At 41.5% G+C, this 25,064-nt stretch overlaps 1 protein-coding gene across 3 annotated transcripts; it reads left to right on the top strand.

The window, feature by feature from the left end:
• Nucleotides 1–1,784: 1,784 nt before the first annotated feature.
• Nucleotides 1,785–23,198, top strand: CBX1 (chromobox 1). Of its 3 annotated transcripts, XM_030840266.2 has the most exons (6): nt 1,785–1,994; nt 4,388–4,489; nt 17,325–17,501; nt 17,978–18,155; nt 18,952–19,046; nt 21,679–23,198. In XM_030840266.2, the coding sequence occupies exons 2-6, from the start codon at nt 4,407–4,409 to the stop codon at nt 21,821–21,823; spliced, it is 678 nt and encodes a 225-aa protein (XP_030696126.1). In that variant the 5' UTR covers nt 1,785–1,994; nt 4,388–4,406; the 3' UTR covers nt 21,824–23,198. The 3 variants fall into 3 exon arrangements, with proteins under 3 accessions (XP_030696126.1, XP_030696127.1, XP_060147047.1); XM_030840267.2 differs by lacking the exon at nt 4,388–4,489; XM_060291064.1 differs by lacking the exons at nt 1,785–1,994; nt 4,388–4,489 and adding an exon at nt 2,136–2,157.
• The last annotated feature ends 1,866 nt before the right edge of the window (nt 23,199–25,064 follow it).

The following is a 25,064-nucleotide window of genomic DNA, read 5'->3' as shown; positions in this document are numbered from 1 at the left end:
GGGCCATGATGGCTCCCTGTACTTTGAAATATGCTTATAAGAGGCAGAATTTAACAAACTAGATGTGCTAGATCTGAAACTGTTGTCCTATGATATACAGTTTAAGAAAATGGTGACATTTAGCTCAGAAAAGAGAGACCTTAAGGAACATGAAGGCGGAATTTCAATACTAGAAATACAATATGAAAGAGGAATTAGGTTAATAGAAGAGAACTGTGTGCTGCTACAGAAGCCAGAAGTAAGGAAATAGATGGCATTTACATGGGGAAGCAGAGTTCAGCTCAGTATGAGGAATTGGGGATGACAGCATTTTATACAGGCGGAAATATGGTTTTGGAGTTAGAAATAACATCAAATCTTGATTCCAACACTTTCTTGCTTAATGCCATTGGACAGATTACACAGCCTCTGAGACTTTTCTGCAAAATGCAAATAGCAATTCCACCTCCTGGGGTTGATGTCAGGATTAAATAACATTAATCAAGGACTTAACAAAATTCCTAGCTAGTAGCTAATAGTGTTACAACTAAGTTTCTCATCATTAAAATTATTAAAAACAGAATAGGGCACTTCAGGAGGGAATGAATAGATGAATTTTTGCCTCTTCATGGACACCCAACCCAAAAATGTCTCAGGAAGAACTGCCCTCTTCTCTGCTCTCACAGCTCTTTTAGCAAAACTGTTTTATGATATTGCTGGGCTGGGTTCTTACATGGCAATTCTCCAGAATCCTGCACAGTACCTGGCACAGCAAAACTGCTATATAAATGCAGACTCCTGCATTCTGGGGTGGAGTACAGTAGACTAGTTGCCTTTTTCCTTTCCCTCTGATTAGGAGGATGTTTGAATTCCAGGTAAGGGGGAAAACGTCACCTTGGTGGTAGAAGTTCTATTTAGTTCCTGATTGGATAAGGAAAAGTAGAGTAAGGGGGGGAGATCGAAAAACCCCACAAATATGATGTGAAGAAAAGAGACGAAGGAAATCTTGATCACCTACATTTTCTGTCAGGTAGGAGAAGAACATATTAATTCATTTAGTCAACAAATGTTGATTGACTACTGTATGCTAGGGGCTGTACTGGGCCAAGGTTTCTGCCCTTACTGGAGTGGTGTTTTGAGTCCAAGAGAGAAGACAGACATGACAATAAAGTGGGGTGAATATTACGATGAGACCGAATTCCCACGTGAGCGGGTTTGGGGATGGCAATCTAGTTGATATTAGAAGAATTAGAACACTTGTCCCAAAGAATAAGAAACATGTTTTTTTGCCTATTTCTGTGTTTCTTTGGGGAGGCTGGGTGAGGGAGGGGTGTTCATGGATAATGGGGGTTTTGGCACTAAAGCCACCCATTGGTGCAGCCAATGAGATACTATGATGACACCTACCAGGCGGACCTACCTAGCCTAAGGGGTCAGGGAAGGCCTCGAAAGGGAAGTACTGTAATCTCAACGCCGAGACGTAGGAGCCTTACAGAGATCTGGTGAGAAACCTGTTATAAGATGCAAAATTTTCAAGGATGTGAACTACTGTCCAGAAGTGGTTGATATTTCAGACCAAGCATCAGACTCTCTTGTAAAACCACACGTTTTAACTTTCTAGGTTGCAGCTTTCTAAACTACAGTCGCTTCGGCGGCACTAGCTATCGAAGAACTAAGTAAAACTCGAAACCCTAGCAAACTGTGCGTGGCGCCGTGGAAGGCGCGCAGCACTTCGGGTCTTGTAGTCTGGGACGGACTTCGAGTCCCATAGCGCTGTGCGGCGGGACGTCGCGCCTGCGTGATGCGGGCGGCGGGCAGCGCAGAGTGCGAGGCTCTTTTGTTCGGCTGAGGGGAGGGCCGTTGGCCGGGGCCTGCGGTACGCCGCTTCAGTGAGGGGGCTCAACCGCGGTCAACCGGTTTGTTGCTTTTCTGGTCGCCACTCCCCTGGCCGGCCCGACAAGACGCGCTAGTAGCGCGGCACCGATTTCTCGCGGGCTCGTGGGCGCTGCTCTGAGGTGAAGAGCCCGCTAGAGGCGGGGAAGCGGGGGGGAGGCGCGCGGAGGCGGCGGCGGCGGCGGGAGCCCTGGATGAGGGGCCGCGCGCTCGCGGCGGAGGTCGGGAGCGGGGAGCGTGTCTGAATCCCGCGCCCTTCCCGCGCCGAGCTCTCCGCCGGGCGCAGTGAGTAGGACGACTGGCGCGAGAAGGATGGAGAGGGCGGGGCGGCGTCTCCTGAGCCAGAAATTGAAGCGATTCTGGGTGGGCCGAGCACTTGCGGGTCGCCCTTCGGGCCTGGGTAGACCAAGACAATGCTCCTTGGGTTGGGCTGGAGAGAAAACACTGGGTAAATTGGGAAGGGGACGGACGGGGCAGCCTGGATGCTTGGACAAGCGTAGGGAGCGTTGGTGACTGCGAGACCCGAGGTTTAGAAATGTAACCTGAGAATATATTGGGTCCAGCCGGGGCTGCCAGAGGAATTCCTCTTGCAGGGCTGGGGAACGGTAACTTCGAGGAAATTGTAAGGGTGGGCCGGGCGGCCCAAAGTGTGCTACTGGGGGAAGAGATCTGTTGAATAAATCGAGGAAGAGGCTAGAAGGAGGGGTAGTATTTGCCTGGCTTGGCTCGGGTTGGGGGGCGGGGGGAGGCGGGGAGAAGCTGTCAGGGCAAGTAGGGCGGAGGTCCCGAGAGCATTTTCTGTGAGGTGTGAAGAAGAAAAGGGGGAAACTGGCCACCCCTTGCTTCCTGGTTGATCGGCAGTAAGAATAATGTGTGAAGAAAAGATGGAACACACTTTTTTCCTTTTTCCAGATTTTCTACTACCTTCACTCCTTGATTCCTTTAGGGAGTTAAAAAGTCCAAGTGCAGCTCTTGCTTTGATTCATAATTAGTTCCATACGTTTTTATCTGAGATTGTTGCTGGTCACAATTTCACTGCGGTGAAATTGTAGAAATGTGTAGATGAGTTCATATTTAAGGAATGAAGTTAACTTAGTGAGAGATTATGAGACGGTGTGGGAGGTTGAGAGAGAAAGTGGAAAAGTTCGTGAGATTGTGAGGTTTTTTTCCTTGGACTCTTAAGTTTTTTAGGCAGCTTGTCCTTGCTGGAAAATTTGAATACGAAGGGAGCAGTACTTTACCCCTTTTCCAAAACTTCAGATGAAGATTTTTCATGGATTGTTGCTATATTCAGACATGTATTGGTTGAGCTCAATTAAGGTGGAATTTACAAAAAGATCAGTTACGCTAGAACCTCTGGCCAGGGGTAAGCTGTCCTCAAATGTGTTAAGAATCAGGTCGCCATTTTGGAATAGTTCTAAAAGGTCCAGGGTTTTGGAACGAATGCAGGAATACAATTGGGAAATTAGTGCCAGTGCTCCAAGGTGCTTACAGATATTTACATGGAAAGTGCTATGACTGAAGTGCACAGTGTTGGAATCGGCCACACCTTAATAAAGCTTCAAGGCAGTTCAGAATCTTCAGTCATTTCCAATTTTCCCTCTGGTGCCATTTTCTTCATTGGCTGCTATAACCTAAATTGTTTTTCACTAAAAATGTAAATATTGTGTAGCTTGGTGTTTCTAGCTTCTTGATTAAAGGAGACCAAGTATGGGTACCCTATCCTTCTGCATTTTGACTACAGGATACTAATATTTTTATAATCATCTAAAGAAAGGAAGCAACCATTATATCTTCTGGTGCCCATTTTAGAGACTAGGAAAATGTTTCTTTTTGAATTCACACCACTTAAAGAGAATTGATGAATTTTTGTCATTTTCTAGTAGTTTATCCATTGAAATCTTCCTTTTTCATATACTCTTTCTCGTGGTATAACAGGTTTTGCATTAGATTTGATGGCTTTTTTGCATCATAGGTTATTTCGCTGAAGAGTTTTTGGAATAAGATGCTAATGGCTAGTTTATGGCCTATATAAGATGGGGCCATGCCTCTTGTTCATTCAAGTGTCTGACACATTGTTGACCATTCATATTGTTGAATGAATGGATAGGGCTTTGAGATCTTTTCTGAGAATCCCATATTAGTAGAATGGCCTGATGTGCATTTATGTAATCAATTGAATGGATAGGGCTTTGAGATCTTTTTTGAGAATCCCGTATTAGTAGAATGGCCTGATGTGCATTTATGTAATCAGTTTGCCTGTTTTTGTTCTATGACGTTAGGCAGAGTAAAACTGTTGCCCTTGGCATGCTTGTCTTAGCCTATGTTTTTAATATACTCACCCTGGTATTAAATACAGAAAAGGTATGCAGATTGTGCAAGTGGCAGTTTTAAATACCTTAGGCAAGTACTAGGAGAGGACCCAGGTTCTGGGTTTCAACAGCAAGCTATATAGTATTTTGAATATTTTCTGTTATATAAGTATCTTGAAAAATCATTTGTGTCCTTTGTATAGAGTTAATAAGTATTTCTCAATGGCGATGTCTACTGAAAAATTGAATAGCCTTTCCACGATTAATTGGAGAAGTTGTTTGAATGAGGACAAAATTCTGATCCTGTAAGTATTTGAATAACTTGTTAAATCTTTCCTGCCTTTTAAGCTTTTATGATTTACTGACCAAAAGGGGGCAGCCTAATTTGTCTGTGAAATTGTGCCTTTCTTTAATAATAGCAAACACATTGAGGGCCTAACAGAACTATGGTATTTGAGAAGTTAATGTCACTACTCTGGTTTTGTTTTGTTGTCTATGAATCCTTTGGTCTCTGCTCTTATTCTGGTCTTGCTTTCTAATCACTTTTATTTCATTTTAAACTAAAATATTTGCTTCAGGTATCACTGTGTTCTACTAATATTTACAGATCCCTATGGCCTCTAAACCCAAGCTATATCTATAGTTTCATTTCTATCAGCACCATGAAAAGGAGTTAGCCAAGCTTCTGGACACGTCTCAGATTAAATTCTAATTTTATTCACACACTGGTATTCTAGTCCTAGATCCTGGAATTCGAGGACAGGGATTTCTTTAAAAATGAAACTCCTGCCCACCCGGTATGTGGCACAAGTTCTTGTTTTCTCCGCAGTAAAGTTTTCCATCTGGAAAGCATTTGCCTCACAAACAGCCACAGCTAACAAACTGAAAGCAGTTTAGAAACATGAGTTAGGAGGACTACAAACTGAATATACTACACATGCCTTCACCTGCCTTTTGATGACTGGTATGTAGTTGCTAATGCTCAGCAAGGATACTTACTTCTTTGCAGATCCGATTTATTTGCTCATCATTCCCTAAAAAGCTGACAACTTTGGACTTCTGTTCCCTCGTTATCTCAATCTGAGACATCCATTCTTATTGCCCATATAGGGTTCAACACCTTACACTGGGTCCAGACCTACCTTTGAGTGTCTGAGTAAAAATAGAAACAAAATGCTTTGGGAACCACAAGAAAAAGAGAAATAATATTTAGCTAAGTTGGGTAAGCATCATGGAAGAAGTAGCATTTGAGCTAGCTCTTGAAGGAGGGGTAGGATTTTGACTACTAGCCTTGGACAGGAGCACACTTCTTAATAATGAGCAAATCCATGCATGGAGGAAATGTGCAGGATGTGTTCAGGTTGTACTTTGCTGTTTTGACAGGAGAATAGGTTTGTGAGGGAAGTAGGAGTATGGAATGGTTGGATCTAAAGGCTGTTAGATGTACATTGTGGAGTTTGGCCTTTTTTATAAGAAAGGAGGAGGAGACTTTGTAGAAAATTTTTTAGCAGTTACCTGCCACTTTCCTAATCAGTGTACTCCCACCTAAACTGGTTTACACACTGTCTGCCTCCGTTGCTTTTGTTAACAATAGCTCCTTGGGCTAAATCGCCTCCCTCCAGTCCAGTTTTTCAAATGCTATTGGAACCTTGCCTCAATCCCAGCTTTTCAAAACCTTTCTAATCACTCTAGCCATTTATTCTTCCAAGCCCCGGTAGTGCTTTGATGGCGGCTACTTCTTGCTTACATTTCTTTTGCTAATTACTGCATACTCCTGTCATTTCTTCTATTGAAATGAACTTCAATTGCATTTGTACCTTTCTGGTATGTTTTTAATCGTACAGTCCTGGCTCTGTGTCTTACCCTTGAGCGGGGAACTTGGGGAATTTTTCTTTGCTTCGGTAAGCCTTAGTTTCCTCGTTTGTGAAATGGGCTTAATAGAGATGTTGTGAGCATTGAATTAAGTGCCTTTCTATGCATTAAGTGTTAAGTATTCAATAAAAGTTATTTTGTTATTACTAGTCCTTATGGGATTTTCAAAAGCCTCTACTTCCTGTGAGTCTGCATATGCTGCTAGCCTGGCCAAACAGTTCCATTTGCCTGGGTCTGAGGGGATTCCACATTCTGTGATGTGGAGCTTTCAGAAGCTTTCAGTGCTTTAGCTGGGATGAATTGGTCACCCTTTATTCCACCCAAGCTCTTAGTAAATCCTTATTGATTTGATTTGGTTTTTTAATAGATGGTATTAAAAGCTAGTAGAGCTGTAGTTATAAACTTTTATAGCCATTAACTGACTAGGTTAAACCTAAGCTAGAGGCAAAAGATGGGTAAGGAAAACAAGGAATGGAAAAAGGAGCTAGATGAAGGAATGAAGTGGGGAGTGAAATGCACGGTAATTATCATCTGGTCCTTGTCTGCTGCTCCCGCAATATAGCTCTTTCTACCTGGCCACACTTCTGTTCTTCAGATATAGCAAGCTCTTCTCACCCTAGGACTTTGAACCCACTATTCTTTAAATTTGGTACGTTTTTCTGATTTTTGCTGAGTTGTCTCCTTGTCATTTGGGTCTCTGTTTAAATGTTACTTAATCTGAAGATATTTTCTTTATAGCATTTATCACTAATGTTTTCTTGCTTCTTGTCTGTGCCCTACTCTGCACACGCATGCATGCATGCATACACTCCCACTCATGCTGACTCCTTTGTCCACATTAGAATATAAACTCTAAGAGACCAGGGATTTTGTCTGTCTTGTTCACCCTATTTGTCTAGTGTCTCACGCATAATAGGCACCCAATATAGGTAATTGTTAAGTGAATGAATACTGTAGGAGCATGTTCACAGGAAGAGTTAACCTAAACTTAGTCTGGGGCTTCGGGGAAGCTTCTGATGATATTTTTTTAGCTAAGGGAATTAGTCAAGTGAAGAATGGAGCAAAGGGCAAGGTAATTGTGATTGATAGGGTTAGGTGCAGTGGTCTTCAGCTCAAATGCCCACAGATAATGGTATGAAGAGGTCTGCATTTTTACATCAGTGGCTAGTATTGAGAATGAATTGGGTTGGGAGTTATCCAGGCAAGAGATGGTGGTTGCTTGGAATAGGATGGTAGTAGTGGGACTAGACAAATGTATAAATTAAAAGATATTTAAGATATAAAATCAACAGGATTTAGTAAGAGACTGGATATGGGGTTTGAGTGGGGAGAAATCAAGAATGTCATAATTTTGTCTTGAACTCAGTAAAAGCTATATGAATTCTTAGAAAGACCATTCATTTAATTGGGTGATGGGCCTTTTTTAAAAGTATATCTGTAAAATCAGAGCCTGAAATCACAACCTCTGAAGTTATAGAACTTTACTGTATGAATCATTAAAACTGACTTTTGGTATTTATGTAGTTCTTCAGATATCTTAAAATTCCTTTTGCAAATAATTCTGTTGAAATTTTCCATTGTTTGTATCCAGAATTTACTTCCTTTTTCTCACCTATCTTATCTGTCTTCATAGGAACATAGCTTCCTTTTGCCATTTACTACAAGGGGTTTCTTACTTTGTTTTGCTGCCTGGGTGAGACAAAAGGAAGAACATAAGAAATTCCTACACTTTCGGTATATGAAATGTGATTTCTCCGATTCTGGCAGCTCTTCTATCTCAGTCTTCCAGAAATGAGATCTTGGTTTCTGTTTTATAATTATTGGTCATTCATACCAGTCAGACCTGGGTCCTTCTTGAGTGTGTTCTGGAGCTGCTCTGCTGTTTTGAAAAACCTAGCCAGGGGACTTCCCTGGTGGCACAGTGGTTAAGAATCCGCTTACCAATGCAGGGGACACGGGTTCGATCCCTGGTCCGGGAAGATCCCACATGCCACGGAGCAACTAAGCCCGTGCTCCACAACTACTGAGCCTGTGCTCTAGAGCCCGCGCGCTCTAGGGCCCACATGCCACAACTACTAAGCCTGCGTGCTGCAACTGCTGAAGCCTGTGCGCCTAGAGCCCCTGCCCCACAACAAGAGAAGCCCACGCACCGCAAGGAAGAGTAGCCCCCGCTCGCCACAACTAGAGAAAGTCTGTGCGCAGCAATGAAGACTCAACACAGCCAAAATATATTTAAAAAAGAAAGAAAAACCTAGCCATGAATTTCAGCCATATACATTGAACAAAAATGGTATTTTCTTAGAGTTCCTAATGCACTGGATTTCAGAGAGTTATCCTTACGCTTAAAGCAGTAAATAATCTAATGAAGTAGGTTATATATGCAAATATGTAAATAGATAATGAATGCCAGAAGGTCATAAAAGCTCACCTCAAAGGAATTCCATGAGAGTTGTTACACCAATTTTACAGATGAGAAAACTGAGTTATGCAGTAAATATATATAACTACCTATAAGCATAAAGTTTTGAGAGGTCAAGGACAGCAAAGATATCATGCTTCTGGTGCTCATACTAGCTTTCTTTTGGTGAAAGGAACTGTGAGGACCCTTCAGGCAGTGCTCTTCCAGTTTCATTTCTAGTACAAGAAAGGTCTAGAGTGAATGATGTCGAATGTGATGTAGAGGTTTTGTTTTCAAGAACATCAGTTATTACTTACTGTTCAGCCTTATTCTAAATTTTTATGGAGAAAGTAAAACGTTCACCTACCTTTTAGCTAACTATGAGAATTGATTTATGTCTGCAATAATGTATAATTTCTCCTGAGGAATGTAGTTTCTGCCAGTCCTCTTACAGCAATGGCTTATATCCAAGGAATGCATCAGATCACCTAAGGAGCTTTTAAAGATGCAGGTGCCGTGGTCAAATCAACAGTGTTTGCAATAATAATAAATTGGAAACAACCGAAATTTTCATCATTAGGTAGATGGTTAGAGTATGGTGTGGCCATACAAGATGGAATACTATGCAGCTTAAGAATGGAGACCTTGGGCTTCCCTGGTGGCACAGTGGTTGAGAGTCCGCCTGCCGATGCAGGGGACACGGGTTCGTGCCCCGGTCCGGGAAGATCCCACATGCCGCGGAGCGGCTAGGCCCATGAGCCATGGCCGCTGAGCCTGCGCGTCCAGAGCCTGTGCTTCACAACGGGAGAGGCCACAGCAGTGAGAGGCCTGCGTACCGCAAAGAAAAAAAAAGAGTGGAGACCTTTATGCAACAATGTCAGAGATGCATTACATTATATTAAAAGGCAAATTATAGAACTATAATAACTATTTTCACATATGTACATCTGGGTCAGTTTACATATAGAAGAACAGCTTTGACAGGTTTTGAGCCAGGGAACTTTGATTCCCTAATTGAATGTGAATACATGTATTATATTACAGTTAGAAAAACAAAATATTTTTTTAAATAATGCACATACACACACCCTACACTCTGACTCACTGGATCTGGGTATCTGTATTTATAAATTCCATAGGTGATTCTTATTCTCATGTAGGTGAAAGTTCTCTACTCAAGGTCTGCTTTCCTGTGAATTCTTTCTTAGTACAGATGGTCATCTCACCAGACCAGCATTCTAAATGTTTCACCTTAGTGTTTACCTCAAAAGGCCTACTGGTTTGTTTCAGAGGGCTGTAGCTGTTACCTTGTCCTCACATCTGGAATTTGACCTTTCAAGCTGGCAAGAAATCCGTATGGAAGTTCTGGGGTAGCCCGTTATAATTCATGTTTGTGATGGCAAGCAGGAGCTATGCTCACATTGTCTTCTCAGATCCTTCTCATATCGTTTCACTAGGACCAACTACAGGCATACCTTGTTTTATTACACCTCACTTTATTTGAAGATACTGCATTTTTTACAAATTGAAGGTTTGTGGCAACCCTGTGTCAAGTAAGTCTATCAGTGCCATTTTTCTAACAACATCTGCTCACTTTATGTCTCTGTGTCACGCTTTGGTAATTCTTGCAATATTTCAGACTTTTTCATTACTATTATATTTGTTATAGTGATCTGTGATCAGTGATCTTTGATATTACTATTGTAATTGTTTTGGGGTGCCACAAACCATGCCCATGTAAGATGGCGAAACTTAATCTGCCAGCTGTTCCCCAGTTTCTCTCCCTTTCCTCAGGCCTCCCTATTCCTTGAGATACAACGAATATTGAAATTAGGCCATTTAATAACACTGCAATGGCCTCTAAGTGTTCAAGTGAAAGGAAAAGTTGTGTCTCTCACTTTAATCAGAATCTAGAAACGATTACGTTTAATGAGGAAGGCATGTTGAAAACTGAGATACGCCAAAAGGTAGGCGCTGCTTAGCCAAGTTATGAATGCAAAGGAAAAGTTTTTAAAGGAAATTAAAAGTGCTACTCCGGTGAACACATAAATGATAAGAAAACAAAACAGTCTTCTTGCTCATATGTAGAAAGTTTTAATGGCCTGGATAGAAGATTAAACCGGTCACAGCGTTGAAGCCAGCAGAGGTTGGTTCATAAGATTTAAGGAGGAAAGCCATCTCTATAACATAAAAATGCAAAGTGAAGCAGCAAGTGCTGACATAGAAGCTACAGCAAGTTATCCAGAAGATCTAGCTAAAATAATTAATGAAGTTGGCTACAGTAAACGACAGATTTTTAGTGTAGACAAAACAGCTTTCTATTGGAAGAAGATGCCATCTAGGACTTTGTCATAGCTAGAGAGGAGAAGTCAATGCCTGGCTTCAAGGGACAGGCTGACTCTCTTGTTAGGGGCTAATGCAGCTGGTGACTTTAAGTTGAAGCCAGTACTCATTTACCATTCCAGAAATCTTAGGGCCCTTAAAATCTACTAAATCTACTCTGACTGTGTTCTGTAAATGGAACAACAAAGCCTGGATGACAGCACATCTGTTTACAACGTAGTTTACAGCATGGTCTCCAGTCTCCTTTTTTGGTCTTAGCAACATGTGGTCCTTTTTTTCCAGACTGTTCTGTTTTCCAGTTTCTGACAAAAACTCTATTCAGCTTTTTCTGTTGCCCAGTGCATCTCCTTAACAATAACTTTATCATTTTAAATCTTATTTCACATGAAAAAACTAATACTTGGTGTGAAAAGGGCTGCTGCACACAATAAAGTTATTTTATGCCCACTGTTGAGACCTACTGCTTAGAAAAAAAGATTCCTTTCAAAATATTACTGCTCATTGACAACATTTGGTCACCAAGAGCTCTGATGGAGATGTACAAGGTTAATGTTGTTTTCATGCCTGCAAACGCAGCATCATTCTGCAGCCCGTGGATCAAGGAGTCATTTTGACTTTCAAGTCTTATTATTTAAGAAATACATTTTGTAAGGCTGTAGCTGCCATAGATAGTGATTCCTTTGATGGATCTGGGCAAAGTAAATTGAAAACCTTCTGGAAAGGATTCACCATTCTAGATGCCATTAAGAACATTTGTGATTCATCGGAAGAGGTCAAAATACCAACACTAACAGGAGTTTGAAAGAAGTTAATTCCAAGCCCTCATGGATGATTTTGAGGGGTTCAAGACTTAAGTGAAAGAAATAGACATGTGGTGGAAATAGCAAGAGAACTAGAATTAGAAGTGTAGTCTGAAGAGTGACTTAATTGCTGCAGTGTCATAATAAAACTTCAGCAGGTGAGTTGCTTCTTATGGTTGAGCCAAAAAAGTGGTTTCTTGAGACAGAATCTACTCTTGGTGGAGATGCTGTGAAGGCTGTTGAAATGACAACAAAGGATTTAGAATATTATACAAACTCATTTGATAAAGCAGCAGCAGGGTTTGAGAGGACTGACTCCAATTTTGAAAGAAGTTCTGTGGGTAAAAGGTTATCAAACAGCATGAATGCTACAGAGAAATCAGTTCGTGAAAGGAAGAGTCAGTGTGGAGAACTTCATTGTTGTCTTATTTTAGTAAACTGTCACAGCCACCCCATCTTTCAGAATGCACCACCCTAAATCATTCTGCAGCCATCAACATCAGGGCAAGACCCTTCCTTCATTAGCAAAAAGGTTGACTTGCTGAAAGTTCAGATGTTGGTTAGCATTTTTCGCAGTATTCTTTAAGGTAGTATGTATATTGGTTTTTTAGACATAATGCTATTATTGCTTAGTAGACTACAATATAGTGTAAACTTTTATATGCACTGGGAAACCAGAAAATTTGTGAGTCTCGTTTTATTGCAGGGGTCTGGAGGTCTGCCTGTATTCAAAACCAGAATGCCTAATCTTGTGTCTGATACTTCACTGCCTCTGCCTGCAAGTAGCATTGTTCCTCCTTTCCATTTTCTAGCTCCTAACTGTAGGAGTGGAGGGGGTATCCAGGAGAATTGCAACTGTGCTTTTTCTTTCTCTTAAAAGAACTATGAGTTCATGACTCTTGCTTCAGATTTACACTATTCCTGGATTTATTGGGACACTATAGAAGAATTTGGGGTTCTTAAAATTGGCATTTTCTCAGTAGTTCTCTGTAGCCTACTTGCTAGGCTACAAAAATTCAAAACTTCTGCACCATCTAGCACTTGTCAATTTAAAAGACTGAGAAGACTGCTGGGGCCCTAAAAACCAAAGCTTTGCCACTGCCTGCTGATTTAATTAACAATGTATACCTTCCATATTCCAGTAACCAATAAAAAATCATTGGTTTTTAAACACCTATACATATTCTAAGGTCTTTTTTGAAAGAAAATCATTATCCACACTTCCTTATTTACTGATGACAAATTGTAGAGAGGACTGAAGTCAGACCTTTCAGTCCTGTCCTCGTAGAGGCTGGAGGGAAATTTCTCCTGTAAGTGTGTAGCTAGCTCCTAGTTCTGTGTGTGCAGCAGGGCCATTAGCCCAGTCCTGCTGGGAGATGTCCACACTGAAGTGATGTATTTTTTGTTAATTGTGTGACCTTAGAAGATTTATTTCATGTAAATTTATTGTGTTATCTCTGAGGTGTCAATAACATCTGAATGGCTTATTTTATAGGATTGTTTCAAAGATCAAATGAGATAACATGGTAGCACTTTGTAAACTGTAAAGTGCAATACAAATGTAACGTATTATTTTTCTAGGCATCTTAAAATGTAGCAGACCCAGTAAATATTTAGGTAAAATTGTAGCAGCTTAACTAGGTTAAGGATTTTTTGTCTGAAACATCGTGATGAGCCTTAAGACTTTTTTTTTTTTTTTTTTTTGGGCTACGTTGGGTCTTCGTTGCTGTGTGCAGGCTTCCTCTAGCTGCAGTGAGTGGGGCTACTCTTTGTTGCGGTACGCAGGCTTCTCATTGCGGTGGCTTCTCTTGTTGCGGAGCACGGGCTCTAGGCATGCGGGCTTCAGTAGTTGTGGCACACAGGCTTAGCTGCTCCGTGGCATGTGTGATCTTCCCGGACCAGGGCTCGAACCCATATCCCTTGCATTGGCAGGCAGATTCTTAACCACTGCGCCACCAGGGAAGCCCCCTTAAGAAGACTTGTCCAAGAATTCTTTTCTAATCTTTTTATTTATTTATTTAGGCTGCGCTGGGTCTTCGTTGCGGTGCAAGGGCTTCTCTAGTTGTGGCGCGTGGGCTCAGTAGTTGGCGGCGCACGGGATGCATTGCGGTATGTGGGATCTTAGTTCCGCGAACAGGTATCAAACCCAGGCCCCCTGCATAGGGAGCACGGAGCCTTAACCACTGGACCACCAGGGAAGTCCCTAAGATTTCTGAGTTAATTTAGAACTGTTCGCCCTTGTGTACATCGTGTGATGTTCTAGTATATACCTTGACCCTTTGTTCAATGATTATGGCACTTTTTATGCCATAATTTGGTTGCCAGGATATTTAGGGAGAGTGGCAAATAGCATTGAATAAAGGCATTTTTCCATTATGCTACTACGCTGATCTGAGTTACTTTGAATATCCTTGCCAAGCAATTCCAGTTGAAAGCCCTCCTTCCAGATGTCACTGCTGGTATTTGGAGATTGCCATATTCAGGGAGAGGTGGTCTCTCTTGAAATAATCGATTTGGAAACTATATGCAAATAATTGGCCTGTCATAATATTTAAGGGAGCTCTTGGCTTGTCTGAAGGTGCTATCGATAGATTCTGTAGGAAGAGTGGGTTGTGTATTTAATCCACTTCTCTACTGATTTTGACAAATGGTTTATTCAGGACCCCAGAGAAGTACCTATAAATAAGGAAAACACTCACACTGGGAAGCCTGGCTGAGAGTCTCCAATATAAAGAGAATCCAATCCCTGGAGGTAAATGCTGGGATGAGCCAGTTAAGAAAACTCAAAAGAGAGAAATGAAGTGTGTTTTCTACATTCTTCACTTCTCATTTGAGTTGCTCTTAGGACAATGAATTTAAGTGAGTAAAGATGAAAATCAAGCGGTCTCACTCTAGATTTCCCTATTTGGGGGTTTTCTTTACCTAACCTAAAGGATTATATTCTTATGCTATGACTCTTTCTCCTTGAGGCCATGCTAACGATAAAGGGAGGGGAGGCCTGCAGTAGCTAGAGATGAGCTAGAAGCTGTCCCTACCTTTTTGTTTTGTAGTAACAGGATCAGATGGGCAGGATTCAGTGTTATTTCTTTTTGTAAGACAAATGTAGCTATTAATGTAGATAACACAGAGCCTTCAATATCTCTGAATTCTGAAGCCAGAGTGATAAGACTGCCTTTCCTTTACTTTCTTAAATTTAATTACTTGGGAGAGGGGTTATTAGGGGACAGTTACTGGTTTGGGGTTGTCTGTAACCCGTTGTTTTTCTGTCTGTTGAGAAAGGGAGTAGCTTCCAATTTCTGAGTCCAAACTAATGTAGGGAGTTGTGGTACCCTTTGTTATTGAAAGGTGATTGTCAATTTATTTTTCTTTGCACATTAACTGATGCATGAATCTTGCCACCCCTTCAACTGACAGTGAAAGGAAGCAAGCAAGGAGTAGCACTTGTTCTTCGGAGCAAACACTACTGCATTTATCCAAAAGAAAAATTAGACTTTTTTCCCTTTCCTTATAACACTTGTCATGGCAATCAGATTCTGAAAACCTGAAAGTATCTCCCTCCAGGAAGAAGCAACAGGCTCTGAATCAGAGGCACAATGAAGCTAGCCAATAATTAGCAAAAGGTGACATTCAATACACTGATTAGTCTGTTCAGTAACAATAAAAGGAAAACTCATGGCACAAAAAGATGGGTTGGGGAGGGAAGGAAAGCAGAATCTTTGGTATGTAAATGGAGAGGAACAGTCTCAGTGCAGATGTGTGTTTTGAACTGTGTGGACAGGGGCATTGGGTGTGGCCTTAGGCCACACTGAAAGCATCTCAGAAAACTTTGTGTGTGTGCCACTCAGCAAAAGTTCAGAATACCTTTAGTGGAAGAGGTATCTATATTTTTTTCTTACCAGACATTAGGTTTCAGGAAGACAGGGACCATTACTTACTCTCTTGAATCTCCAGTCTCCAGCAATGCAGAATTTTCTAGTAGCCAAATGTTTGTTGTTTCAGTAAGTCAGCATTGCTTATATATGCAGACATGAGAATATCTCAGAGTATAAACCTAAATAAGCATCTGTAGATACTATAACTGATTCATATTGATGAGCCTGACTTTTAGTAAAGGTTTGTTATATTTCATATAGTCTATAGGTGAACTCTTTCTAAAATACATTCTGTCTACACGTGCCAATTTAAAACTATTTAGAAGAGCCTACTTTCACTGACTCCTTTTCCCAAGGATGCTAGGAATAACCAGTTTAAACCCCAATTAGCATTGCCTTAAATTCAAACATGAAACATGGTAGTAACTACTTTCTTGTCTTGGATCATCTGCCATACTCTTGGTTGTTTGTATTTCCTTCTGGGCAGCTAATGTATCTATCAATTTGTAGACTGCAGCCAGTTTTGTAGATCAATTTTGTTGTATAGGTATCTTATGGCGCCACCTACTGACACATTTGTAATCATAAGGCTTTATGCTTACCAACAGTCAAGAGTTGTATGAAGGACTAAAGAAAATAGATTTATAGGGGACTGGAATTTTAGCACTGGAAGAACCCTTAGAGGTTACCCAGCCTGATGATATATTTTACAAAAGAATAAATTCAGGTTCTGTTATCTGTGATACCCACCTTTTTTCCCCCATTTATTTCCAAATTCGTTTAGAGAATCCCATGGTCATTCTGGCATTTTTATGAATCTTTCTCAGCCTTAGAAATAAAAAGTAGAATAAAAAGTTCACAAGAAACTTGAGAATTATAAATTAATGGTGGCATTCAGAAAAGACTACATAAAGAACCTTAAGGGGACTCAAAAGAGATTGTGTTTAACAATGCAGAAGAATTGCTTATATTATATATGCATATACAGAAGGGAAAATTAAACTAGATGTTTAATAAATAGGACAAGCCATTTCCCTTAGTAAAAATCCAAGTCCAATACTGTGATGAAATTGAAAAACATTCAGAGAATTAGAAAGTATGGATCAGAGGATTATATGTATATAGGTTTGATGTATAGACCTTATTTTTAGGAGAATTGCTTTTTTTTCAAATTAGTGTAATATTTTAGATACCATAAGTAAAGGGGTATTGGGAGCTTTTTTAACTTAGGAGGAATGGGTATAAAAGTTTTAAGTGGATATGCAAGAATAAAGAAGTTTTGCTGTGAGATTAGTTGGGGCTGTTTTAGAAAACTAACTTTCTAGCTGAACATAGAAAACTCTTGGGTATTGAAGATGAATAGGCATAACATTTATTGAAGCAGAATGCACTGTTTTTTGTAAGATTTATTTATTACTTATTTATTTTATTATTTTTGGCTGCATTGGGTCTTAGTTGCGGCATGCGGGATCTTCGTTGAGGCATGCGGGCTCTTCGTTGCAGCACACAGGCTTCTCTCTGGTTCTGGCGTGCGGGTTTTGTATCTAGTTGTGGCACTCAGGCTCCAGGGTGTGTGGGCTCTGTAGTTTGCGGCACACAGGCTCTCTAATTGAGGCGCACAAGCTCAGTAGTTGTGGCACATGGGCTTGGTGGCCCCATGGCATGTGGGATCTTAGTCCCCTGACCAGGGATCGAACCCATGTCCCCTGCATTGGAAGGTGGATTCTTTACCACTGGACCACCAGGGAAGTCCCAAGCGTGCACTATTAAAACCATCGATGATGTCCCTGGTTTTATCCAAATATTCTCCTAAGAGTGTACCCTAATGTCCTTTTTATTTCCTTTATCATTTTAGCAGCGTCACCCTTTATACCAGAAAGCTGGCGGGCACTATGGGGAAAAAACAAAACAAGAAGAAAGTGGAGGAGGTGCTAGAAGAAGAAGAAGAAGAATATGTGGTGGAAAAAGTTCTTGACCGTCGAGTGGTAAAGGGCAAAGTGGAGTACCTCCTAAAGTGGAAGGGGTTCTCAGAGTAAGTTTCATTGACCCAGGAAAATCCATTCATTTGGTCACCAACTATTTCTCAGGAGACTGGTAATGTGCATGACCCAGGGTGCACTGATGGGTACGTTGTGACTCAGGCCTGGCCTTCACAGCTTATAGTTTAATTAGGAAAATGACCTACATGTACAAAGTGCTATCATGCAAGACTGATTTCTGATGAGCAGTTTTGTGTGTGGCTTTACACTGATCCAAGTTTGCAAAGAGAGAGTAACTTTCTTTTGAAGGAGGCAAGTTTCTAAGCTTTCAATTTGTACTAAAAAGCCCCCTACTGCCTCCCAAAAAATGTCAACTTTGTCAGGTTCTTGGTCTTGGACAGAATCCAGTTATATTTTATCGTTAACTCCTCTGTTCCAAGGACACCAGGTTTTGTCCTCCTGTGCTTCTCCTTAGTGTGAGTGTGCTAACTTTGAGTGGAAATTGTGACTTGTGTGCCTCTGGTTTCAGTGAGGACAACACATGGGAGCCAGAAGAAAACCTGGATTGCCCCGACCTCATTGCTGAGTTCCTGCAGTCACAGAAAACAGCACACGAGACAGATAAATCGGAGGGAGGCAAGCGCAAAGCTGATTCTGATTCGGAAGATAAGGGGGAGGAGAGCAAACCAAAGAAGAAGAAAGAAGAGGTAAGGCTCGAAGTAAGAATTTTTACTAGCCTAGAATTCATGCTGCTGTCAAAGAAGCTGAAAGATAATTTAAGCACTTTTGTTCTGCTGCTCCTTAGATCTCAGCAGCTGGCTCTCAATCCTTTTGGAATGTTAGATAGGCTAATGCTTTAAAAATGTTTGAGAGGGGCTTCCCTGGTGGCGCAGTGGTTGGGAGTCCGCCTGCCGATGCAGGGGACACGGGTTCGTGCCCCGGTCCGGGAAGGTCCCACATGCCGCGGAGCGACTGGGCCCGAGAGCCATGGCCGCTGAGCCTGCGCGTCCAGCACCTGTGCTCCGCAACGGGAGAGGCCACAACAGTGAGAGGCCCGCGTGCCGCAAAAAAAAAAAAAAAATGTTTGAGGGTTCAATCTCATGAAGCCACATAATCTACTCTTATTTTATGTGAGGTTCAAGAACAGTAAGTGCAAGGGAATTCATTCCTGTGAGGAGATGGCTGTCAATGTTTTAATCATTACAGGTTTTAATCTATTCAATACCGTAAAGTAAAGGTACCTTTCGAGGGTGAAGAACAGTTGTGAACATTTATTTTGCTTGAGATGTGGGTCCCTTTTTACATATGGGGAAACCTCAAGCACTTCAAAACTCGACGGAATAATCACTCAGAAGGATTCTAAAAGGCTTGTGACTTAGAGCCAAAGATTTGGTGAAATATTGGCAAAAGGGTTTGATAACATTGTCAGAGAAACAGGAGTTGCTCCAGTCCGGATAACAGTCCCATATAGTTAAAATTGTTCCATCTCTGTGGTTTTTACAGTCAGAAAAGCCACGAGGCTTTGCCCGGGGTTTGGAACCGGAGCGGATTATTGGAGCTACAGACTCCAGTGGAGAACTCATGTTCCTGATGAAATGGTGAGTCTGCCAGTGGCTCTGTGTGGTTGTTTTTTTCTTCTCCACATCTGTTCCATGCCAGAGGAAAAGAGCTGGACCTTCAAAATTCCAGTCGCCCAGGTGTGAAATCTTTAAGATGGCATAGTCCTTCGATAGTGACCCTCGGCCTGACTGCCAACCCGGACTCGTGAGTTACAGGTAGGGGCCCTTAGGATTCTTGGATCTTTGCCCATTTTTTTTTAGGAGGTGGGAGACAATCTGGAGTACAGAGGGTATGGGGAGGAATCACATTTCACTCATGTAAATAAAGGGGGAAAAAAAGAAATGTGATTGAACCACCCTCCCCTTCCACCACCTCCTTAATAAAGATCGGGCTGGCCCCAGGATCAGAAATTCTGTTAACTTCTCAGGGTTAGGAAAGAATTTCTGTAGCTCTTCCTTTGTCCTTGACTGTTAGATCCTCTCCAGTTTGTGCAGATTCTACAATTGCAGTATCTGCCAGCAGGGGTCAGCAAGGCCCCTTTACTATACAAAGCATACAGAGAAGCCTGCTTTTTTCCATTGTAAGTATAAATACCAGTGGTGGTAGTACTCCATGAAACAGCTTAATGAAAGCAGTTGTCTTGAGAATCTTAAGAACTGTAATTAACCCAAAATTCTCTATAATTTCTCTATTCTCTGTCCAAAAGGAAAGCTTTCTTCCCTTTTTCTTGCTTGTTGGAAGTGCTTGTTCTCCTCCCCCCCAAAGTGAAGCTCAATCATTGTCCTTAAAATATAAATTAGGAGTGAATAATCCTAAGCCTGTGCCAAAGAAGGCAGCATTCTAGGGGCTTTGTCCTTTTGTCAGTCTAGAACCTTCTCGGAAACTCATATCTGTACTAATTCCTCTCCTTTAGAAGGTGGCAGGAGAGGCCTAACTTGAACACTGAAAGCCTATGGCACAACCGGCTAAACCTCTTTTTTTTTCCCATGCACTCCCTAGGTGTTTACTGACTCTGACCTTCTTTTAGCTTATTTATTGCTAGCCTGTAGGAGAAAAGTTCATTTTTAAGGTGCTGCATATGGGAGAAAGGAATTAATACCAGAACTTATTCAGTCCAACTAGAATACACTTTCTCTGGCTGCATGTGACCAGTCTGAGTAATGGTAGCACCTCCTTATTGCTTGACACTACATTCCTTTGGTTCACTCACTAGTGTGTAAAGATTATAGCTGAATGTAACTCTGCAAGTTAAGATTGGATGTTGATTATTAAACCAAGTTCACCTTAAAGTGATTTTCCTGGAGAATGGAGATACTTGTTCATTTCCCAAAGTAGCTATTTTTCTGTGCAGTGAAAAGACTGAACTCTTACTTCAAAGGCTGTTGTTGAATTGTCAACAAGGGGCAGCCTGCTTCGGGTTCCCATGCTGTTATACTCCTTTTCCTTCCCATTCTCTTGTCTGTTTTTCAAAATCATACCTTACTGGCTTACTCTTCCCTGGTTCCGTGGGGCTGTGTGGCTTTGGTGTACCTGTTGCTGGAGTTCTGGAAGTTTGGGGTAGTGTCTCGTCAGAGATCCCATCATATATATCTATCTGCTGCCTGCCCTATGCTATTGCTTCCATCTAGGATGTTCCCAATGACCTGAAGATAGCTTACCCCTAAGTCCCTTGTAATATGTATGTGGTTTTCAATTTCTGAGAACATTTTAAAATTCAGAAAAAATATGGAGAATTATGTAACAGTCCCTTTATTTTCTATCTCCGTTTTGAAGCACCATTTCAAAGCACCTGGGAGTTGTGGCCTGTCTGTGAGCATGGCACTTGGTAGTGTTAAACAGTATGATTATGAGTAAGCAAGAAAGTGTCCACCTGCATTGGCTCTGGTCAGTGCCAAATTGGTATTAAATCTTACTATCCAACATGGTATTAAATCCTATTACCAAGCCAAGATCTCTCCATGGGCTTTTAGCAGCTGGGATATGGCTTTGGAAGAGTATGGTAGCCTCTCTTATTTCCTCAGAGAATCTGAGAGTCATGGTTTTGTATGTGTGTGTGCGGCCTTTCCCAGGGGTTCAGAGTTAGCTTTTGACAAAGATATCTAGAGGGCATTTTCAATGGGAGAAGATCTCCGAGGATATTACTTGGCTAAAAGCTGCTAGTAAATGATGCTTACACCATATTATCATCCTTCCCTGGCCTGCTCTTCTGGAATTAATATTTTATTAATTTATTTTTTATAAATTTTTTTAAAAATTTATTTTTGGCCGCGTTGGGTCTTTGTTGCTGCGTGCGGGCTTTCTCTAGTTGCGGTGAGCAGGGGCTACTCTTTGTTGCGTTGCGGTGTGCGGGCTTCTCATTATGGTGGCTTCTCTTGTTGCAGAGCCACAGGCTCTAGGCGCGTGGGCTTCAGTATTTGTGGCACACGGGCTCAGTAGTTGTGGCTTACGGGCTCAGTAGTTGTGGTGCACAGGCTTAGTTGCTCTGCAGCATGTGGGATCTTCTGGACCAGGGCTCGAACCCACGTCCCCTGCATTGGCAGGCAGATTCTTAACCACAGCGCCACCAGGGAAGCCTGGAATTAATATTTTAAAAGCCCAAGCCCTTGGGTGATCCAAGTTAGGAGACCACTAGCACCTGGTCTCAAAGTCTCTTTGTGCTTTGTTCTGCAGGAAAAACTCTGATGAGGCTGACCTGGTCCCTGCCAAGGAAGCCAATGTCAAGTGCCCACAGGTTGTCATATCCTTCTATGAGGAAAGGCTGACGTGGCATTCCTACCCCTCGGAGGATGATGACAAAAAAGATGACAAGAATTAACTCTCCTGAGTACCAGCCCCTGTCACATCTGACTGTGGGTTTCAGGTGGGGAAAGAAGGAGATCTACTTGTCTTGACACCGTAGAGGGGGCTTGAGAAGATGTCCTTTGAAGAGCCAGTATAGTTTCTGTGCCCTACAGCAGCCCAAGTGCTTTAAAGCCGCTCCATGCTGTATAGTTTGCACACCCATCCCAGTGGAGGGGAAGGAGGGTCAGTGTTTCAAGGCAACCCATTCTGAACTTTGCTGACAAAAGCAAAGGGCCTTCTATGAAGGACAAAACTTGCAGGATGGGATGTGGGAGAGCAAAAGATACTGCAGATCTTCAAAGAGCATCTCCACAACCCACAGCCTTCTTCCCAATAGTGTTAACTCTGCATTTTTACAGCGTAGCATGTATGTAGTTTTTGGCTATTTCTGGTGTGTTATTTGGGGTGGGAGGGATGGGGTGGGGAAGAAGGGAGATGGGTTAGGATCATTTTTGTTAAAATCTGGGGCCTGTTGGGGGGAAATGGTGAAAGAAAGGAAAGAACAACTAATGATGATTTGGTTCTGTGTCCAGAATATTTCATCCTTTCAAAAAATGTCATTGGCAACCTAAATGAGGACTGTGAGAGACTGTTTAAAAGCTGTGAATGCCTGAAACTTAGAAGCCAAGGTGTTGCCTGCCTGAGCTTAATGCTGTTCCCAAAAAGCATTAAGCTTTGGTAACTTCTTAACTTCCCAATTAAGAAGTTACCAAAGCCGCCATTTGGGGGATGGAAACTGGTTGAGGAAAAGTCTTATTGGAGTGTATACACAGGCAGATCATTCTGTCTTAGAGGTGCTAATTCTTGAAATCGACAAGAAGACCCTTTCTTTTCCAATTTTGAAGTTATAAATATCAGCTTCTCCATCCAAGCCACTGGCTGAAGTATTTGGGGAAGGGCAGAGGGTGGTATAGGAGATGGGAGAGTAGGCAAAGACAAGGGCCGGTGCTCTTAGGGTGGAAAACTCTTGGAGCCTCTGTTTTTTGAACTTTGAAACCATTGGTGGCAGGGTTCAGTCACTGACAGCACAAGTTCACTGAGTCACTTCAAGAGTTGAATGATTTCTGAAGCCCTGGTCTCAGGAGATTAAATTTTCATACTGGGGCAGTGGTTCACTTTAAAACAAAACACATTTTTTTAATCCTAAGAATTAACTAAAACCCAAAATGCTGTCTTGAATCATGAGATCCATCAGTTCTTGACATCATTTAGACCTGCATCTAGAACTCCGTTGTAAAATCTTTTTAGGCATGTGTTAGGTTTCTGTGAAAACTTTTGTTTTTAAATGTTAAACTTCATACCAACACTGTCAGTTTTTGTCTTAATAAAACTATAGATTTATAATCCTTGATTTTTGTCTTGTCTTGCCAGAAACACTCCTTGCCTTATTATTATTTTATAGATTGAGCCTCTTTGGGAACAACTTCCACACTTGAATGGTTTTATTTCTTAAATACTGTAGGCTTGAAAATCTAGTGTCTGGTGTGGATCTTTCTTTGACACTGAACATTTATAATTGATACAGAGATTATAAAGATTGTCGCATCATTCTGTCTTCATACTGCTCAAAGTTCGTTCAGCACTCTGTGACCTGACAGCACTTCCAAAATATGATACGTTTGGAAATACAGGTTTTGGGGTTAGGTTTAGATCCTGGCTCAGGTATTTCATAGATTTGTGTGACCGCAGCTAAAGTCAGCTTCTCCAAACTTTTCAGGAATTGGTCCTGTGTTTGATCAGTGAATTAAAATGTCATCCATTTTCTTAACATCATTTTCTGCCTATAATTCTAGAGCCAAAATGGGACTAGATTCTTGTCAGTTATAAAAGGGGAAATAGGATTTCCACTGAGCTCAGTTCAGCTCTACGCATTAGTGCAAAGCATTTGTTCCAAATAAACTGAGTGTAGGTACACTTTTTTCAGAAAGCCTCCTAGGAGTTTAGGGAGACATAAATGGAGCTGGAGAGGTCTTCCTCTGCAGAGGTCTGAGTGTGTCCTTGTAGTTGGCAGCAGCAGAGCAGTCTGTAGCTAGTTAAGAGAGTTGGGGTGGGCAGATATATCTGGTTCTGTTCTCCATCATCAGATGCACTGAAATTAGCCTTCAGTCTTGGTGCTTGTCCAAGATGGGGTGCTATTCAGCTTTAGCCTTAACCTTTGGAACCTATTTCACTGTCACTGCTGGCATTCCTGAGCTCTTTTAAAACCATATCATTCTTCCCCATGGAAGACACTGAAATTGATAATGCACGTTGAAGTGAAGATATGCAATTTTGTTATCTTTAAAAGCCAGTTATCACACATTTCTAGATTCAAGGGTTAAGGTTACATTTTTCTCAAGTGATCGCTGAAGCCACAAATGCATGCAGAAATGTCAGGGGGAAAAAATATACATAGGCACAACAAATCTTAAGTCTGCTTTCAGAAAGTATTCGTAGAGCATTTCTTTAGGAAATACAAAAACATGTCAGATGCCTTCAACAAAATTGCATCATATAAGACCTCTAGCCCAGGAGTTGAGGAGATACAGATTGTTACCTTAGTTACCATTACAAAAGAACAAGAGCTTACTAATTTGGTGACAGAATCATTATCAGCTGTCCTACACTGGCAAAGCCAGTCAAAGAAAATACCTTGTTCCTTCACTGCCTTCAGTTGAGTTTCAAGTTAATACAGTAAATACAGAAACACTCTTGTCAACTGACAGTGCTCAGGAATAATTGTTTCTGCTTTCCAATGGCATTTGAAAGTTTTGACTACCCATTTTAAATAATGTTTAATAATTGATTTTTAAGTACTTATTTTCCGGTATAATCTTACATTCCAGAACTCATTCAGGCTCAGCTCAACTTGATTTTAACCCTTGGCTATTTAGTGTTTGACCATGTGTACACAGCACATCTTTATAGTCTATGGCCTGTGGCATTGGGACTCTGTATTACAAGGTAATTATTTTCCTCATAGAGAAAGGGTGGGGGGGGAGTGCTAGAACAAATCGCTACTCCAAAATAATTTGGTGGAATTGAAACGCTGAAATCCAAATTTCTGCAATGGCTCCAAATCCTGAACTATGTATGGACCTGAGTTCTGTTTGAGATCAAATTTATCTGATCAAGTCATACTAATCTGATGTGCAAGTTGGGCCTTCTCATGAACATCATGAGGATGTTCTCATTTAAAACTCAGAACTGATAGGAATGAACTAAGTCCAGGCTCA

The sequence above is a fragment of the Globicephala melas genome, chromosome 20, assembly GCF_963455315.2.
Source record: "Globicephala melas chromosome 20, mGloMel1.2, whole genome shotgun sequence".
Taxonomy (NCBI): Eukaryota; Metazoa; Chordata; class Mammalia; order Artiodactyla; family Delphinidae; genus Globicephala; species Globicephala melas.
This window is presented reverse-complemented; position numbering and strand designations above follow the sequence as displayed.